The sequence below is a fragment of the Centroberyx gerrardi genome, chromosome 15 (assembly GCF_048128805.1).
Source record: "Centroberyx gerrardi isolate f3 chromosome 15, fCenGer3.hap1.cur.20231027, whole genome shotgun sequence".
Taxonomy (NCBI): Eukaryota; Metazoa; Chordata; class Actinopteri; order Beryciformes; family Berycidae; genus Centroberyx; species Centroberyx gerrardi.
In genome coordinates, this window is record NC_136011.1 from 1,238,770 (window position 1) to 1,259,920 (window position 21,151).

The following is a 21,151-nucleotide window of genomic DNA, read 5'->3' on the forward strand; positions in this document are numbered from 1 at the left end:
ACCAGACGTGGCATTCTGTCCATTGTTAGTTCAATGTATGACCCTCTAGGATTCCTGGCACCAGTTGTTCTCCCTGAATAACAAATCCTGCAAGGCTTGTGTAAGACAAAGCTGGGGTGGGATGACCAAATCCCACAAGAAACAGCTCAAGTGTGGCAGAGATGGCTGGATGAGTTAGTTCTACTGGATACATTCAACATCAACAGAAGCTTTGCACCCAAAGACTTTGGAGAGATATCAGCAGCACAGTTGCATCATTTCTGTGATGCCAGCGAAGTTGGGTATGGCGTGGTATCTTACCTCCGGCTATCAAACCACAGGAGAGAGGTAAGTGTTGCCTTCGTCATGGGAAAGGCGAGAGTGGCGCCGCTGAAGCAAACAACCATACCCAGGCTGGAACTTGCAGCGGCAGTCTTAGCTGTACGCATGAGCAAGATGCTGAAAACGGAACTGGAAATCAACATGGAAGAGTCTGTCTTCTGGTCAGACAGCATGACGGTTCTTCAATACATCGCCAACAACACGAAGAGATTCAAAACGTGTGGCGAATCAAGTCTCCATCATCCGAGAACTGTCAAGAGTGGCACAATGGCAGCACATCAGTTCCAAACTGAATCCAGCGGATGTAGCATCACGTGGTGTGCGGGCGGATGTTTTCCTTCAGTCTAAATCGTGGATCAACGGCCCATGCTTTCTCTCCAAACCTCAGTCACACTGGCCAGGGGCAATGGAAATGGATGGAGTTCCTGATGATGACCCGGAGGTGAAAGGTGAGATCTCTGCCTGTGCTGTAATGCTGGAACAGAAGGAATGTCCCACAAGTAAGCTCCTGAACTACTTCTCCAAGTGGACAGACCTCATAAGAGCTGTGGCCTGGATCCTGAAGTTCAAAGAACTGCTACTTCAACGGAAAGAACAAAGAAAGAACACACTCCCTGAACACCAGGGTCATGTCAAGCACGAACACAAACCAAAACAGCGAGTAAAAATGAGCATGCCAAGACTGTCTGTGAATGATTTGGATAGCGCTAAAAAGGCCATTGTCTGTTATGTGCAGAGGCAGTCTTATCCAGCGGAAATCGCGGCTTTACAGAAAGGCACTCTGAAGAAAGCAAGCCATCTGTTCAAGCTTGACCCTGTGATGGTGGATGGAATTCTGAGAGTTGGTGGTAGGTTGAGCAGGTCTGCTCTTCCTGAAGAGACAAAGCACCCAATGATTCTGCCAAAGAACAGCCATATCTCAACGCTCATTCTGCGTCACATCCATCAAAAGGTTGGTCATGGCGGCAGAAATCACATGCTGTCGACTCTTCGACGCTGCTACTGGATATCGCATGCTAACTCCGCTGCCAGAACAGACATCAGAGAGTGTATGATGTGCCAACGACAACGCAGATCTCCCTGCTGACAGAATCACCGCAGACCTCCCGCCATTCACAGATGTTGGAATAGACTACTTCGGCCCAATGGAGGTGAGAAGAGGTAGGAACACTGTGAAAAGGTATGGTGTCATATTCACATGCTTAACATCTCGTGCAGTCCATCTAGAAGTGGCACATACGCTAGACACGGATTCATGCATAAATGCCATCAGAAGATTCGTCTGTCGTAGAGGTCAAGTCAGAGAGATAAGGTCTGATAATGGAACAAACTTTGTCAGTTCTAATCGTGAGTTGAAGCAAGCTGTCAGAGAGTTTAACCTAAACAAGATGCAAAGTTCTCTTATGCAGGATGGAATCAAATGGGCCTTCAACCCCCTGCATGGAGCTCATCAAGGAGGAGTTTGGGAGCGATTGGTGCAGCAGGTCAAGAAAGTGCTTTGCACGGTGGTAAGGCAACAAGTGCTGGACGACGAGGCCCTACATACTGCTTTATGTGAAGTAGAAGCTATTTTGAATGACCGTCCTATTACGCCATCTACTGAAGATCCTAATGACCTTGAAGCGCTAACCCCAAATCATCTCTTGCAGCTCAAAGCAAAACCACTTCTACCACCTGGCTTGTTTAGGAAAGAGGACCAATACACTTGCAGATGGTGGAGGCAGGTTCAATACATCGCAGACCTGTTCTGGAAGAGGTGGGTGAAAGAATATCTCCCATTAATGCAAGCACATCAAAAGTGGAACAGAGCAAGAAAAAGCTTTGCAGTTGGAGACCTTATGCTTGTCATGGATGGTTCAGCACCCAGGAATTCATGGCCATTGGGACGGGTCAAGGAAACCATCGCAGACTCCAAGGGATTCGTTCGGCGCGTTCGTGTCAGGACACAAGCAACTGAGCTGGAACGACCCATCACCAAGCTATGCCTTCTATTGGAGGGGGTGTAGCTTTAGAAATGCATGCTGTGCCTGCTGTGCCTGCAGTTGGAGTCTGGAATCTCTGGCTCTACATGTACACTGACAAACACACTCCATTATGCTTGCATTCACTACATTTATACGCACATACCCATGCATACATTTTTGTCTTTTTTGAGTTTTTGGATCCTACAGGTGAAGATTTTATTTTTGCCTTTTCAAGGCTTATGGACTGATAAAGAGACACTTCATGGAATGTAAAAAAAAAAGAAAAGAAAAAGGAAGTTGTATCTGATTGAAAATGTATGATGCTTAAGGCGTAGTATATTTTTGATATTCATGATAGAATTGCATTGTGTGTTATGGCTATATTTTTAGTTTTGTAATTAGTTGCTTAACAATAATTAGGGGCCGGAATGTTATAGCCATTTTTTAGTTTAAAATAAATGTAATCGTGTAGCCTATGAATTGTTGTATATATTCTTTTGTATAGAATTGTTATATTAATTGCCTTTGATTGCCTACTACCGGGAGGGGCGTAATTGTTTAGTCAGGTGACTGAATGGCTACGTATACTCAGCTAGTCATGACTGCTGGTGCGTCAGTCCAGCAGTGTCGAACGGGTTGAGGCTGTGGTTCAATGCCAATTTTGACCACTCTCGCTATTAGCTATAACCTTTAGTTGTTTTCGTTATCTTTTGAGTTTAGCAGGAATTATGAAACCGTTTTGGTTAACGTTTGTAACCCCTTTTTTGGTGCAATAAATTATTCAAAGTTTCGACAAGGTTTCGGGAGTGCGTTTTGAAAACCACCTCTTCACCACTTCTACCCGTTCAAGGCATCGTTACCCTCGGATGCTGTGACATGAGCTCTCATAATAATACAAAGAGAGTACAGTACAGATATTAAAGACATATAGAATAGTATAATAGTGTAATTTCCTCCACAATAGATTAGAAAAATGGGTTGGCCTTTCTGGCTGTGTACTAAATTGGTTTTCATCTTATTTATCTGGTCAAGATTATTTTGTCTCCCTCGGTGACCACTCCTCAGCTAAATATGAGGTTACATGTGTGTATTATTTAGCCTCTACATGCTTCCTTTAGGAAATATTATTAGAGATTACAACCTTGACTTCCACTGTTATGCTGATGACACGTAGCTGTATGTCTCTCTTTTACCTGACTTAGATTGATCTGCTTTATCGAACACATCAACTGTGGATGTCCCAGCACTTTTACAACTCAACAAGGAAAAAACAGAAGTCATGGTTTTCAGCCCTAAGGACAAGCGAGATAAGCTACTTCCACATTTAGGGATTCTGGCACAAAATACCAAACCTATGGCTAAAAACCTTGGAGTGCGTTTAGACCCACATCTTAACTTTGAAATTCATATTAATAACATCACCAAAACAGTGTTTTATCATCTTAGAAACATTGCCAAGGTTCAACGCTGGGAGACACTGAAAAACTTATTCATGCTTTTATCTCCAGTCGTCTTGACTATTGTAATGCTCTCCTGTCTGGTCTACCTAAGTGTGCACTAGGTAGACTACAGCTGGTGCAAAATGCCCCTGCATGGCTATTGACTAGGACCAGCAGGAGAGTACACATTACCCCCGTTTTAAAATCTCTCCACTGGCTCCCTGTCCGTTTTAGAATGGATTTTAAGATTATTTTATTGATGTTTAAATCTCTTAATGGCCTTGGCCCTAAATATTTATCGGATTTGCTTTTAAGATATGTACCCAGTAGGTCACTCAGATCCTCTGGTTCCGGCCTTCTTGTTGTTCCAAGGACGAGGACCAAGACCTATGGGGAGGCAGCTTTCAGCGTTTATGGTCCCTGTCTCTGGAATAGCCTGCCACAAGATCTGAGGTATGCACCATCAGTTGACACTTTTAAAAGGAATCTTAAAACTCACCTTTTTAGCCTAGCTTTTATGTAAGGAGTGGTTCTACTTCTGTAAACGTAACAATTAGCCAACCTTCGGAATGTAGTTTAATTTGTGGCAGAGGAACATATTTCAATTTGTGGCGGAGGAATGCATTTCAGTAGGTGGTGGGGGAATGTATTATAGTCAAGGGCGTAGCGCATACGGGGTACGCGTCCCACGCAGTTCCCGTATCTGTCCCCTCTGTCCCCCGCACTTTATTCCAAAATTCAGCGCTAATTTTGTGACAACACGGTGGCGGTAGGCACATTCCCACGGCATCATCTCTCTCTCTCTCTCTCTCTCTCTCTCTCTCATAGAATTCTTAAGGGAAACAATAATACTTGTATGATAGCGGTTTGCTTGCCTGGGTCCAGACCTTTGAATCCGCCCACTCCACTGAGTTGACTGCTTCTGGTGTGGCATCGTGACATGAAACAGCGGTTTCTCTCGATTGAAAAATGATCGGTCCAATGAGCGCCGGGGGGGACTAACGATTAGCCAATCAGCGCCACGGGCGGGACTAACGCCGTTGTCAAGCTGTTGTCAAGCTTGTCAAGCTGTGCGCCGGAACCAAGGAGGAGTAATAACAACAATGGCGACCGCTGTAGACAAGGTAGACACTGCTGTCGAGGCTGTTCTAAATCAATTAAAAGTACCAATTACTTTGAAATCCGAACAGCACTCTGCTTTGAAGGCATCTATACTATACTGCTTTTGGCCCAGATCTACTAAAGGTTTGCGCCAGTGCAAATCGCATTGCGGGTGCTAAAACCTTGTTTTCTGATCTACTAAGACGGCCGTTTTTTGCGGTGTGCATGTCTAATTGCATATGCATTTGTGGGTGTACCAAGGCTGAGGCACAAAATAAAGGGAGGGATTTATGGAAATTGGTAGTGGACGTGATTTATCAAGAGGCGGTGGCCGTTAACACCTGCTGATTGCGCACGGAATTTAAGACCTAGGACAAGCATGTCTTATCATTTTGTGCATAGGATAGCTCTGCTGGAACTGTCTCTGGAACTGGTCTAAGATCAAAGTGACAGTCATCTACACAGCATAACATGCAGTCATTAGATCGCAGGGTTTAAACGACTTAAAAATGTACAATTTAAGCCTCATTGGCAGAGTAGCAGAATACGCACTCAGTATTCAGACTTACCTAAATATAAAAAAAAGAAAAGTTGCACGCTCTTCTCTGGAGCGTGCAACTTTCTCTTTGCTGACACTTATTATGAGCCAATGTCTCCACGACATTGCCTTGATGAAAACAATGCAGCTAAAACATGTGTGCGTAATAACTGTCACGACAGTGGACAGGTGTGTGCGCGGCTTCTCCAGCTATATGTAACCATACCTTCACCAGGTCTCCATCCCTCCCACACTGGCACCTGCGTCTCAGTCAGGCTCCTGCACTTGCTCCTCCAAGGGAGTTAAGGCTCCTCTTTGACTTTATTTGTGGTCAGCATTTTGGTTCACCTCCTCACACCAGCGCTTTTTACCTCCACTAAATCGCGCTTGTGGTGCCCAACTGTATTCACTTTATGTTGTTCCAGAGTGACTGTTTTCGTGCGGGTAAAACATGTCCTCTCTGCAGCTCTTTGGGGTTTTCTCTGCCACCAACACTTAAACACTTAAAGATAAACTGGTCAACCTAAATAGGAGACTGATTGCTCAGCAATTCATTGCGGCTAAGGAGAGGCGCAGAAACACGTTTGGGTGCTTCACTTAGGCTAGATCATGGCCATGAATATTATGCTCAACAAATAAGACAGGCTGTAGACTTTAGTTTGTGTATATACTATGTTATGATGAATAGGCCTTGAGTTATTTGAAATCTGTTGATTTATGTTTGTGAAAATCGAATGGGAGAGGATCTTTCAATAAATCATTCAATAAAAATCGTCTTACTCCTGAACAATCTGTCTCCCTCACTTTTGAAATTATGATTACAGTTCATGGTGGAGAAACGTTATTTTCACAGGAAAGCGAACATGAACAGATTAATTTTGAGATGAAGTTAATTAGTTAACTTAGGTTCGGGAGCAGGGCCACGCCTCAACCACACCTCTAATCACCTGCCTAGCCTACTTATACCTGGTCAACCCATCCTGCCTCGTTTGTCTCAGATCTCTCGACCCACCCTCCCTTTCCCTTCCCTTCATCCATCCACCTTCCTACCTCATCCCTACCCCATCCCTCCCTCCGCTCATCCCTACCCTCATCCCTTCATCCTCTCTTCCCTCCTCCCCTCATCCCTTCTTACTCAATCCGTGCATACCTCTCCCACGTGTCATTCTAGGTACTGTCTGGGGGCCTGTTATCAGCTCTGGTGGGAACACGCCTGAGATGGAACCCCCACACTGAGTCTTCCTCCGCCCGGTCTCCAGTACGTCCTCCCAGACCAGCCTAACAGACGACATCCTCCTTCCACCTTCACTCCTCCCCTTACATCCATTCACTTGTCCTCAACATCCAATACCTCTGAATTTCCATTAAACCTTTAAATGACATATTGTTGTGGCGTGGGCCCTGCTAGTGAAACGCTATTTAAAACACTCAACTGTGTCAGCAGCTCTTCAGGGAGGCTGTTCCATAGCCACCACGGCAAATGCACAGTGCCCTCTTGATTAAGACAAGACTGAACCAGAGGACAGACAAAAGCCTTTAGTCTTAAGACCTAAGCGACCTTGCAGCTTTGTCGGGGGTCAATTGTTCACAAATATACGATGGATACAGACCGATTGATTCTTGATTCTTAAAATCAATTCTGAAATGAATGTGTTTTATCCCCATGTGTCAGCCTGAACACACTATCATTTTTATTTTCATTTAAAAAATATTCTCAAGAGTTTCATTTATTTAGATGGGAAACTGATTAACACATTTATGATGATTAGGCCAGGTCAACTCTATTACTGAATTAAGCAAAGAATTGAATTTATGGGGGGGGAGGATGCATGTTTTGAGTGTACATCTAGAGGAGATAGACCTGAGACAGGAATATGGAGTCATGCCACTTAATTTGCTCTTTTTGGGCTATGATGGCTTGCCAGAGCCACCAACATCAACGACATGGAAGAGGTAGGTGACATCAACTACAACAAGCAGAACAATGGAGAAGGTCCCCTTGTAATTGAAGTACTGGAAACTACTGTGGCAGGTGGAGCTTGGATGACAGTGTGATCGCCATCAATATTGCCTAGGCAATTCAGAAAGTTCCACCTCTCCCAGAACTCCTTGGCAATAGCTTTCCAATCCTGCTCCTTTGGTACCCTTTAGTTAAAAAAGCAAAATAATTCTACTCTCATGTAATCCAATTCTAAATAATTGAAAAAATATATATCAATATATATATCTAAAGTACTACTAAAGTAAATAACACCTTTAAGAATGAAAATGAATATGTTCAAATACATAAATAAAATACATAATAAAAAAATATATATTACAGTAACATTCATTTATCCCATGAAACACAACTTTTGACAGACCTTGATGGAGTGGGGACGACGGAGAAGTTGAAAACTTTCAACACATCTGACCCCCCATTGTGCACGCAGCATTTGTGCACAAGATGGCACTGTGTTATCAAATTTGTCTCCGATAGAAAGCCCTACTGCTCTTGAGAGCTGGTAAGCCTGTCCCTTCTAGCAGCTGATTCCCCCGTCTCCTCAGTTCAGGTAATCTGATGGTCTCATCCACATAGGTGGAGGACTCAGCTAATCAGAAAATCTGGAGCAGAATACCATGCACCTGATCATCTTAGATCCCAGTCATCCATCTACCAGGACTCTATCCAGGATTTTGATAGCCATCTATGCCATTCTGGCCTGGAGAGAGTTATTGCAGAGATATAGCACAGCTTCTGGATCCTGCAAGGGCTTGCAGCTGTCTACTGATACCAGCACACCTGCACTGACTACCAGCATTGGAAGGACAGACCGGCTGTCTCCAAGATGACACACCACCCACCAGCACGTCTGCGCCTTCCACTCTACGAGGATGGACTGCTTTGGGCCATTTGAGGTCAAAGTGGGTTGGCATACCAAAAAAAAGTGGGGTATAATCTGTATAATTTAAAGTGCTTTACCACCAGGGTTATGCACTTGGACCTTCAGTGATTTCTCAGCCATAGAGGTAAGCCCACTGAGTTGTTCTTGGACCAGGGAACAAACTTTCATAGGTGAGAGATGGAACACTGCTGCATTGTGGGTTGACCTGCACCAGTAACTATCAACTTGAGGAGGTTCTCCTGACCCTGCTCATAGGAGTGGAAGGGATCCTCAACTCGAAGCCACTAGAACATTGTTTCCTCAAGTGACCTTGACCCTGTGACCCCCAATATTCTTCTGATGGGGCAGCCTGATGGATCTCTACCAAGCGACCAAAACCACGGGTGAATTTTGAAGCCAATAAGGAAGTGTCTGAAAGCTGCAGTTCCTCTAACGTCCGCTAGGGTCGGCTCCAAAAAGACTCTAAATCCCGCCCAACTCCATTCATGTCTATGGGACCACAGCTCAACTTCTCACTCAAAATATAAAGTCAATAACTTTTTTCCACACGAGATTATGGTCTCAGTAGCTAATTTCACTTCTTCTAATATGTGTCCATATGGCGATTTTCAAAATAACTGCGTCATTAACGGGATATAACGGTTATAAAACGGGGTAGTTTACCGAGTGATTGACAGGTCGCCTGTCCAGTGATCACACAGCTCGGCGATCACGAACCAATAGCAGGTGGAGCTGTGGCTCTATGGGAAACCATCGGTCTCACGCTAGCTGCTCCGGCTCCAAAAACTGCCAACATGGCGGTGCTCGTAGACCACAACTTTTGGCTTCAAAACAGCCCTTCAGAAACCTATGAGTGACGTCACACTCACTACGTCCATCTTTTTTTACAGTCTATGATCTCTACCCCAGATTGTATACCCAGACTGAGCAACTGTGCAGGAGGCACTCCCAAGTCTTGGCTGATCACTTCTGGTCAAGTTTCATCAGGAATTATCTGCCCAGTCTGCATGCCTGCTAGAAGTGGCTGTCTCTGCCAGCTGACCCGAGTGAAGGATCCATGGTGATGATGGTGGATCCATAGTTGCCCAGGGCGCTCTGGCCCATTGGGCGCATTATAAGGGTCCATCCCAGCTCCAATGATCACATCAGATCTACTGACATAAGGATTAAGGACAAAGTCTATACCAGACAACCTGCCAGGTTGATTATCCTTGCAAAACTTCCTGCAGATGCAGCAGATGTCAGTCATCTCCTACCACCCTCAGATGCATAGCCTCTCTTTGTGAGCAACTGTATGCCATATATCTGAAGGTGGCCCTGATTGGGTTAAGTTCATTATTATAATTTGGTTGTCATTCTCCTTTAGTTCACTGATGTGTCTTTTGGTTGCAAGCACTGTACATGAGCACATTACGTACACACTAGCAGAGTGTAAAACTTGTGATTCTTGCTGTTGTATATTGTAGGGATGCACGATATATCGGTAGCCGATATATTATCCTCCGATAAATGAGAAAATTGTATTTGTATACAATTTGTATTGTTCTGATAATGGAATTTAAGCCGATAAATACGTCCGATAATGCGGAGCCTTACGTGAGGAACGTGCATGGCGTAAGGTGCGTCATGCACGTCCCTCATTCGGGGTGCGCCAAGGTGGTGAGGGGAGGGGGAGCAAGTGCGACCCAGAGCAGAGTGAAAATGTCGGCAGAGGATGTTTTTCACAGTTCAGGAGAGGACAAGAGAAATGCAATTTGCAATGAATGTACCACGAGGAGGAAATAATGTAAAGAGTTACAATACTACTAATCAAATAAGTCATTTAAAAACACGTCACGGCAGCGATGTATTTAAAGAATATTGAAGCCGCTAGCATTAGCATAACCCTAACCCTAACCCTAACCCAGTAGCAAGTGCAGCCGTGCCTATCAAGGAGGCATTTGAGAAGGGCAGAAAATGTACCAAGGACAGTCTTAAAGCTAAAGTAATCAATGACAAGATAATGGAGTTCATGGCACTTGATGATCAGCCCTTTTAGGTAGTGGAGGGCCGAGGATTCCGCCAACTCCTTGAACATTTGGAACCCCGCTATACTCTCCCAAGCCGCTGCTACAGATGTTTGTCTCCCAGCTCTATATGATGTCATCACCACAAATATTCACAGCATGGTCACAATGAACACGAGAGACATTAGCTTTACAACCGACATATGGAGTTAGCCCAACCAGTATGGTAAGCTTGACTGCTCAGTGGCTGGATGAAGAGTTTGAGTTGAAACTATTCTACATGCACAGGAATTTCCCGGATCCCACATGGCAGCAGCGATCTAGGTTGCATTTGAAAACATGCTTGGACAGTGGAAATTGACCAAGGAGAACGTGCACGTGGTTAGGGATAATGCACGTAATGTAGCGAAGGCTATGCAGGAGTGTGGGGTTGCAAGCTTGGGCTGCATGGCTCATACTTTACAGCTGATTGTGAACGAGGGTGTATTTAGCCAAAGCAGCAGCATATGGAGTTGATCACGGGTTACCCGCATCTCTGACCCTGAATCAATGGACACTAATAGAAAACATGGTGACACTTCTGGAGCCATTCGAACAATTGACCGGAGATATGTGCACATCTACAGCCACAACAGCTGATGTGATCCCCTCTGTAGAAGCTTTAAAACGGCTGTTAAAAAAGAAAGCTCAATCTGACCACGGTGTCAAAACATCGAAGGACACTCTACTAGAGGCCGTTAACTGGCGATTATGTCATATTAATACAGAGCCCCTGTATTGTTTTGCTACTATCCTTGATCCGAGATACAAAGACTGCTACTTTGACCCAGGCACAACAGAGGAACCAGTAGAAATGTTGCGGCAACAGGTGGAAAAGACAGCCGATCATGGCAATCACTCGGCAGGTGACAGAGAAGAGCAGCCACCAGAAAAGAAGACCAGGAAAGATCGGAATAATAATTCCTTGCTGGATATGTACGATGAGATTTTTATGGAGAACAACACTGTGGCACAGGCACAGCAGAACAGTCCAACAAGAGTGCAGGTAATTGATCGTAAGTCATATTTTGTTGATATGTGTGTAGATCTGTTTTATTCTGTGTACTGTTTTATTTATGGCTACGATAATATAATGTATATATGTAAATAGATGCAGTATATTTACAGTGCACATTTTGTATAGTTACAGCTACACCACAGTTTTCCACTTATTTACTTTTACCTTGTTTTACAATTTACTATTTTAGATATTTATCTTTCTACCATGCATCTATCTATCTATCTATCTATCTATCTATCTATCTATCTATCTATCTATATAACAGATAATTATCGGTTATTGTTATCGGCCCTGAAATTTCATATCGGTGCATCTCTAGTATTTTGCTTTTTGTGAGGGATTTGTGTGTCTGTGAGTAATATCAGCTCTCTGGTATAATTATGTAAATTGTGTGTACAGCTTAACAGCTGCATTCATTTTGGCTAGTTCCTGGTAAAACAATAGCCTAAACAGTCACCTAAACTCTGCATTAGTGAGATGTACCATAAGAGGCAATGGTACTGAGACGCGCGACTGTTGCAAAATGGATGCGATCCAGTGGCATGGATTATAATTAGGGGCCTTCCTTCCAGGGGCGTTCCAGGGGCCTTCCAAGTCTGTCTAATCCTCAACTGCCAGCAGAAAGCTACAATTTCAAGTGGTCTCCACTAGAGTAGTCCTGATTAAATGTAACATTACCTTGCTGGCTATCCTGCCAGTGAACACAAACTCACTAAAATTCATTAAAAATCCTCAACCCTAATAGTTTTCCATATATTTTCTGTTTCAAATAAATATTATAAAGCACTGGTAAGCTTTGGATAGCTGCGATCAATTTCTTGTCCATTTTAGTTGCAGTGGGCGTCATATTTTTCATGGTACTATTTCGATTTGGGGCATCACGTTTGCTCAGTGGATAGCACTGTGTCCTCACAAAAAGAAAATTCCAGGTTAACTTTCCGGTCCTTTCTGTGTGGAGTTGGAGACTCTAAATTGCCCATAGGTATGAATGGGAGTGTTTGTCTATCTGTGATAGACACCCATGAATACTGTGTGTGTGTGTGTGTGTGTGTGTGTGTGTGTGTGTGTGTGTGTGTGTCTGCGTGTGTGTGTGTGTGTGTGTGTGTGTGTGTGTGTGGAGAGTATTAAGTGGAAGGATCATTTTCTTCATCACAGTCTCAGCTTTCAGCTCTGCAGTCTTGCCAACAAGCTGAGCTGCCTGCAAGCTGATCTGAATCACTGCACTCACATCACTGAGTGTGAAAGCAGGGTATGTGGGAAAGACAGAGAGAGAAAGAGTAAGTATGTGTGTGTGTGTGTGTGTGTGTGTGTGTGTGTGTGTGTGTGTGTGTGTGTGTGGTTGTAGCCTGAGAGTGAGGGCACAAACAGAATAATGCAATATAGCAGGGCCATTTCCTGTTCCGCCCAGTCCAACTACACACACACACGCACACACACACACACACACACACACACACACACTTGCTCATATGAAAACATGCACAGACATGCATACAAACAAATTGCTCAAACAGGCTGGTTGAGAGGCTAAAGCCTTGTGATACTCTCAGCCAAACACAATTTAAATGCTTTAGTTGAACCACTAACTTCAATTATTACAACATTTACAATTAAAACACATTAAAATATTGCAGAGGTTCAGCATGGCTTAAGGAAATATAAGGATATAAAAAGCTATGTCTTGACTAAATGGCCAGGCTGCTTATTACTGCAGAGATTAGTCCTTTTTTTTTTTTTTAATCTGAAATCTGTAAGCTTCTAACACGTCAGTGAACATCACTGCTACATATCAGGACTGTCATCTTACAATCATATGCAAGACCACTGATATGTGCAGCTAAAATATACAAGGGGTAGACAAAATAACAGCACATGAAAAATTGACTTTAACCGTCAAGTAATTAAATCACAATTCTAATGACAGCTACACAGGCCAGTCATATTAAGTTGAATGTCAATTAACAGTGTGTCACCTTTGAAAGAGCTTTGACAAGCACTACTTTTATGAGTTTTCAGAGCAACATGAAGGAACTAACAGAGTTACAAAGAAGACAAAAATCAGAACATATGCCAAACATGGCAAATTGCATTGGTAAAGAGGAATAGCGGTGGCAAGCTCATTGACAGGGATAGACGGACACTTAACAGGATAGTTGCTGAACACCACAAAACTACAGACTCAAAAATTATCAGTGAATTGAGATAGATATTGTTCTTTCATGTTGATCAGTTCAAAACAAGATACATATCCTTCACTTCACCAATTAACGTGCCCACAATTTAATGAAATGTGTATGTTTTTAAAGCTTGTGCTCGATTTAATTTAATTCGATTTCACCCACTTGCCATAATAAGTTGCATTGATTTGTTAAGTTTATTTATTTAAAGGATAAGTTCAGTGATTTTAGACCTATGTATCATTTGTCTCTTACATGTTGTACTTAGGCCCGAAGAGAATATTGACTCTCGAGTAAGCTGTACCGGTGGCATGATCTAGTTTTGTGGACGGTTGCAGATAGATTGCAGATAGAGTTTGGTAGAAGACTATCCACCTAGGGGAGATGGTGTGGTGCTGCTGCTTTCCGGGCTGTGAAATAAATACATTGTTTGGTAGCCATATCCAGGGGTTAAAGTGGGCCGGAACGATCCGGAACGGCATTCCGGCACCTTCGATTACACTGACACTGACAGCGCACGAGACGAGACAGAGCAGCACCGTGCAGCAGAGAGTTATTCAGACCATCTGAATAGCGAGAAATATACACAAATCTATTATATTGTAATTTATTCCCATGCATGGTGCTCAGAGTAATCTCAGTCCGCGGCTCTTCTGCGTCTCTCCCTGCTGTTTCTTGCTGTTTCTTAACTTAATCCAAGAGGTTAGGTGATGCAGGAAATTTGTTTTAAATTACTATTTTTTTCTGACCCCCCCCACCAATTACACCCCCCTAACCTTGACTCAGACATGGGCTCTAGATATTAACTTATTACATGCACACATTTTATATCTATTCACACATTGTTTATGCAACGTCAGTGCACGTTTTTTTCATATCATGCACACACAATGTTGTGCAGAAACTCTTCAGCTTTAGTTCCGTTTGCACTGGAAAAACAGCACCCTCTTCTTGCTTTGTGCTGCCAATTTTCTCAGCGATAGTCTTGTTTATTTACAGCAATTATACTAATGTCTCAAGATGAATGTGGTAATGATTTATTGATCTTAAAATGATACGCGTAGCACCTTTAAAGCTCTATGTGATAACTTCAGCACGTCAGCGGCTACTCTGGTCAGAATTCGCAACTGCACTCTGTTGATTTTACTGCCGTCGCACTTTTAATGACGTCAGACAACAAACAAGTGTGTACTTACTCACTCATGACACTGTAGGCTGCTTGGGATAACAGTGTACACATGAACACTCACAGTACTGTAAGATGTTTGGGACAAAACAATGTGCCTGGTGTTGTAGAATAGTACTCACGCTGCGATGCTAACGCGGCTAACGCGGTAGTTAGCATTAGCGTTAATGTCTAGTGTCAACGTACCCGGATGTTACGTAAAATGCATCACTTCCTGTGTGACACTAGTATTTCCCTCCAGTGTACTATCCAGTACACTGCTGCCGCTCAGAATTGGATGTTCCTGAGTGTCTCGTGTTACGTTGATGGTTTCATTGGAGCTCGGAAAGGCCAACTCCAACGCTAACAGCAATTAAAAGTGAATGTTTTACCAGACAAGATGGCGGACCTGGAGGCAGACATCTTGGACCTCCGCAAGAGGCACCTCCACAGTTGACAGGAAATCACCTGACCTCAACAGCGGAAAAAGCAGAAAAAGCGGGAGGACTTTACTTTAGTCTATTAAAAAGTTAATTTTAATTTTTTTTTAAAAAGTCTTGGTTTTTCTAAGGTTTTATTCAATGTTGTCTATCAAACTTTAATATATCTCTTATATATATATAAGAATCCAGTGAGCGTAGGTATAGGCCTACTGATATGGTGAAAATAAATTTGAAAATGGCAAATGACTCCAAGCATTTAACGTTAGCAATTTGTGTAAATGAAAATGTAAAATATAAAATATTTGTGTAAATGAATCCTGACATTCTCAGGCTCCGTTGTGTTTTTTGAGTTTAAAATGGATACTGTACTGTTGAGTACAAACTGTTTGAATCACGTTACATTAGCTTGCTAATGGGTTAGCTGCTCCGATGCTCAGTCTGGCTAATGCCTAGAGCTTGCAGTGTAGCACGCAGTTGACGTTAGCCTATTACCACAACTAACCATCTGTAGTGTAGGACCTGGCTTAATCGCTGTCCAGGAAACTTTTGTTATTATAGGGTTGGTGTGGTCAATCTTTTACCCCTCTGGAAAAAAGTGCACTATCTAGGACAGCACAAGGAAAGATTGGATCATTTGCTAACTGTTTTTCAGATTACCATCAAAATCCTGGAGGCCCAAGGACAAACCCGGTACCAAGCAGAGGTCACCATGGCCAGAGGGAGACTGTTTTAATTTTGATTTTGACAATAATGGATGCAATAAAAGTGCTGAGGGTCACTGTTTTTCTGTGCTGCAGCACAGACTGCTGTGGGATGAAAGTGCATTACCGGTGGCATGATCTAGTTTTGTGGACAGTCAGGTCAGATTGTAAACAATTGCAGATAGAGTTTGGTAGAAGACTATCCACCTAGTGGAAATGGTGTGGTGCTGCTGGTTTCCGGGCTGTGAAATAAATACATTGGTTGGTCACCATATCGTATTCACAGACTGGCTTTTTTGGAGATATTTTGACATACTGATTGGACTCATTGTTGAGAACTGACTGTGCAGCCAGGGTGATATTACTTTAATATGGTCACATTTTGGATAAAACAATGTTCAAATAGATTTCAGGAGCAGTAGACAAGGCCTACGGGTTGGTGTGTGATGCATGGTAACAAGAGGCCTGTGAGAAATAATGCCTTTGGACAGAATTATGTAGGCTATGAGAATGAGCAATAGTCCTTTACTGCTGCAGCAGAGAAAGGTGATATTTGTCCTTCTTTCTCGCTCTCTCTGCGGTCCTCTATCTGTCTCTTTCTCTTTATTTCATACCCCCCCTCTTCTCTCTTTCTGTCTGCGCACTCCTCTGCAGAGCGTGCAACACTGTCTGTTGACGCACCAACACGGACCAATCACACGGCGTATCTCCAAGCAGCAGGAAGATACTGACCAATCAGAGAACAGCATGGGGCGGGCTCTGTCCACTCACACCTCCACATAGAAAATCACTGGTGTTGGAGAGCGAGATAGAGAGACATAGAGAGAGAGGGGGGAAGAGAAATAGACAGGGATATACAGAGAGGGAGAGAGGCATAGACAGAGGAAGCCGTTACCGAGGACGTCAGAGATCACACCGGAGGCGCGAGGGGATAACAGTTGACATGGAGCTGTAAGAGGCGCACGCCTTCACAGCTGTCCGTTTGACCAGCTCGAGACACCGTCCTGCTCTCTAACAGGTCCGCCGGAGCCGTTACCATGTCGACGGTAGAAGGAACCGGCGAACGCGAGGAAGGGGAGTACGGAAGGGCGGCAAAGCGGCTGAAAACGGAGGAGAGGGAGAGAGAGAAGGCGGAGGAGAGAGAGGAGGGAGAGGAGGAGTTGGAGGAGGGGGAAGACTCCGACTCCGGGTCGCTGCCCGGTAACGGTGAGGCAGCGGCGGACAACCGGGCCCGGTGGAGCGCCAGCCAGTACGGAGCAGCACGGAGGGTAAGAAGGGAAAATATCACCCACCCTGCAGCAGAGCATCACAGGAGCGTGCGTGTGTGCGTGTGTGTGTGCGCGCGCGCGCGTTCGTGCGTGCGTGTGTGTGTGGTTTGCCACTGTTGTCATTTTGCCATTCTGTCATTCTCTGACCATCTCTAACCTGTCACACATATTTAGTTCAGTTAACGTTACTTTATTGCTGTGACAGTTCATCAGAAACAATATGGCCAAAGCAGGTAACAAAATGTACATTTTCAATAACCGACATACAACAGTTCATAGACCTACTTTCAAACCATACTGAGATGATTATTGATATGAAAGCATTTAGTATACTTCAGTAAATAATCACATATTTCAGTAATAACTATTGGTTATTTGGTGTGAAAATATGTATGCAATAGTACACAATCACCAATATCTATAAGAACTACCAATTTAGTTTGGAAACCTGTATCACCAATATCTATTGTAACTATGAATTATTTGGTTTGACAACATGTATTATACAGTAGTACAAAATCAATCAATATCAATATCTCTAATTATTTGATGTGAAAACATTAACAAGTATACAATAGTACACAACCGTCAGTATCTACAATAACTTATTTGGTGTGAAAATACGATTATGTATAATAACCATTAGTTATTTGGTGTGACAGCATGGACTATACAATAGTACATAATCACCAATACACACGCTGTCATTTCCATTCCAGTCCAGTCCAGTCCAGTCCAGTTTATTTATCAGCACTATTTCAGCCATAGTAGTTTTGTGCAGTGGTTCCCAAACTGGGGTCCAGAGAAACAAAATGGTGAATACTTAAATGTCAGTATCATTTCATGCATTTGAAATTACAACAGTGAGAGAATCATAAAAGAATGTTTATTCTGATCATTGGTTTCCCACTCCATACTGTCCACTTAAGATAAAATAAGATTAGATGGAACTTTAGAAAATTTGCTTGTTGCAACAGCAAAGGATAAAGGATACAGCAAAGAAAAACATTACAGTGGAAGTGGAATATGAACATAAATATAGAATAGAATTATATAGTAGAATGTATGAATGTGAACTATGGGAAATATATGGATTATAGCATCATTAGGGTGGAGTGTGCAGAATAACAGCAGTAGGACCACTTGAGGAAAAGAAAACATGTATGCAGTATAAAAAAAAAGTATCAGTATATGTGGAGTATGTAATACAATGAAAGGGATATAGGAATATGAAGAAAATAGATTTACAGCAATATATGTGATGTGCAAATGCGTGTTGTATTCACATTCAACAGTCAAGGCCATACGTATGTACAGAAAGTGTCATGGTGTATTGTAAAAAACGACACACCTTGTCAACGTGCATTGTCTAAACAAGTCCAGATCCTGTACAGGCCCACAGTGTGTGTTGAATTCCACTAGCTGCGGCCACACTGATCCGTCGCAAAAATTATTGACGGATAGATTTATGTCTTTGGTCATAAAACGAACCGAGCCAGTAGTTTAAGCTCCTAAAACAGGTACAACCACCGGTACGGCTCTGTATTTATTTTTTCAGAACCGGAACGCACGTTACGTCATCAGATTCTCACAGAATGGCGTACCGGTGCTTTCCAGCCCAGTGACCCCCTGTTATAGCCTAGATTTGTGACCTCTGTCAAGAGACTCAGGGCTAGTCAAAAAACATTCCCGGCTAAAGCCCCGGAAGCCCGATGCTGATGACGGGAGTTATGCTCGGCTAGCGCGACACGTTTATTGGTTAAATTACCTATTCCACCAACTTCACAATAACGTGACCTACCGTTAAGGTTTGCAGGACAGAAGAAGATGTGGATGTCTGGAAATTGACGGCGAAGAGTGTGGCTCTGTGTGAGAGCCAATATGGCATTATCAGTATGGGACTGAATGAGGCGTTTAGCCCATAGGAGAAAGGCCATCTCTTAGTCAAAGACGCCCTCTAGAGGCCATGTCACGAAGCAACATCTCACTAAGCGTTATCTGACTGACTGACTGACTGCCTGACCTGAATTTGGCTTGTGATACAATATACACCTTGTAAACATGAATTTTAAAAACGACACACCTTGTCAACATGCATTTTAAAAGCTACACACCTTGTCAACATGCATTTTAAAAGCTACACACCTTGTCAACATGCATTTTAAAAACAAAACACCTTGTCAAAGTGCATTGTAAAAAACAATACACCTTGTCAAGGAGCATTGTAAAAAAACTATACACCTTGTCAACGTGCATTGTAAAAAACTATACACCTTGTCAATATGCATTGTTTAAAAAAATTTACACCTTGTCAACGTGCATTTTATAAATATCCACCGTATCAATGTGCATTGTAAAAGAAAAACTAAACACCTTGTCAAAGTGCAGTGTAAAAAACAATACACATTGTCAACGTGCATCGTAAAAAACGGTACACCGTGTCAACATGCATTGTAAAAACTAAAATATACCTCTTGTCAATATGCATTGAAAAAAATATGCACCTTGTCAGTGTGCGTTGTACAAAACCTATACAATTTATCAACACGCATTGTAAAAATACAAGCTATAGTCTACACCATTTCACCTCTGTATCTGTCCCTCAGGCAAAATGTTTTAAATGGGGGTCCATGTGTCTATTTGGGGGGCCTGCATGTGTGTTGTGTATGTGAGTTGCATAGATACAGATAGTGGTGAGGAGTTATTTGATGTAATCTATATGTGTAGCTATCTCTGTCACCCATGCTCTATTAGTTTAGTCTGTTTCCTTTCTCACTGTCTCACCATTACAGGACGCAGGGGTTCTACAGTAACACACACACACACAGTCCTTAGTGAAGGTGATACCGCTTTCCTGTGTAATCACTGTTACATACATGTAAGTCTGCTTTCTACACACTCAGATTGGCATGCACATACACACAGAGCCGTCATCTGATCATTATGCGAGTGATTAAGGAGATGGATGGTCTACTTACGAATGTACACACACACACACACACACACACACACACACACACACACAGGCGCTCTAGCATGACTGTGATTAGCGAATAGAGTGTGTAGTGAATGTGAACACTGTAAGGTGATGCGATGGTGAAGCAGCAGACTGGGAAGTCTAATCAGGCAAATGAAGGACAAAGTACGTTCATATATGGATACCTGTACTCTGAATATTATAACTGTATTGTTCATGTGTTTTTGGGGGCAGTAACAGTAGATGATGGGATAACAGTTGTGTAATGAGAGTTATGCTGTATTCATATTGTGTTGGTATGCAGTAGGCGGCAAACTGGATGTTCATTGTTTTCAGTAGGAGAATGATGGTAAACTGGTGGAAAGATGAATTTTTTAATTTTCCCGACTTCCATCTTAGAAATGAAAAGAATTCAGCTACTCTTGGAGATATATTGACGAAACTTTAATATTGACAATATGTTTTGGCTGCAATAGCTTTTATCATGATTCAAGGCCCCGACTTTTATCCTCAAAGAAGATCAATCAAGACAAACTGAATGTTGAAAAGGCTAGTGAAATGGATGAATGTATGTACGTTTATTACGTTATTTTCTTGTCTCATCTTCCAACCAAGATAAAGTAGTCAACAAGCAAGAACTTTCTTCTTCTGAGAGAACATCTTGTAGTTAAAAACTAGGGATGGGACGATATATCGAAATTCAATATATTGCAATTCAAAAATGTGACGATATGTATCGTGAGGCAGAAAAATGAATCGCAATATTATCTCCATTTTATTCTGCTATAGTAATCACAAATGAGATGGCTTGCCCGTCACAATTACACAAGCTCTCCATCCAAATTATATTAATTACACTTTGTAATGGGATTTTTAAATTGTTATTTACATTATAGCGAGCCAATGCCATCGCTAGAGAGATTTGTGTCCTAGTAACAAATATAATTCTGCACACTCATACTTTGTTGTCATTGAACTTTTACTTATTACATTGTATCGTGGTTGTATCGGTTGTATTTAGGTTTCCCTGCTTTGGCATAAATTAAATGAACTATTTAAAATGAACATCACATAATACTATTCAACACATAATGGTAAAAGCACAC

At 42.6% G+C, this 21,151-nt stretch overlaps 1 protein-coding gene across 2 annotated transcripts in view; it reads left to right on the forward strand.

The window, feature by feature from the left end:
* The first annotated feature begins 16,631 nt into the window (after positions 1–16,631).
* LOC139908597 (heterogeneous nuclear ribonucleoprotein L-like) overlaps positions 16,632–21,151 on the forward strand; it is an 87,855-nt gene continuing 83,335 nt past the window's right edge. For both annotated transcript variants that reach the window (XR_013507222.1, XM_071895353.2), the window contains exon 1: positions 16,632–17,068. Coding sequence is in view for 1 of the 2 variants with exons in the window: in XM_071895353.2 (XP_071751454.1) it covers positions 16,838–17,068 (231 nt within the window). In the remaining variant the exon portion in view is untranslated. The remainder of the gene's footprint in view (positions 17,069–21,151) is intronic.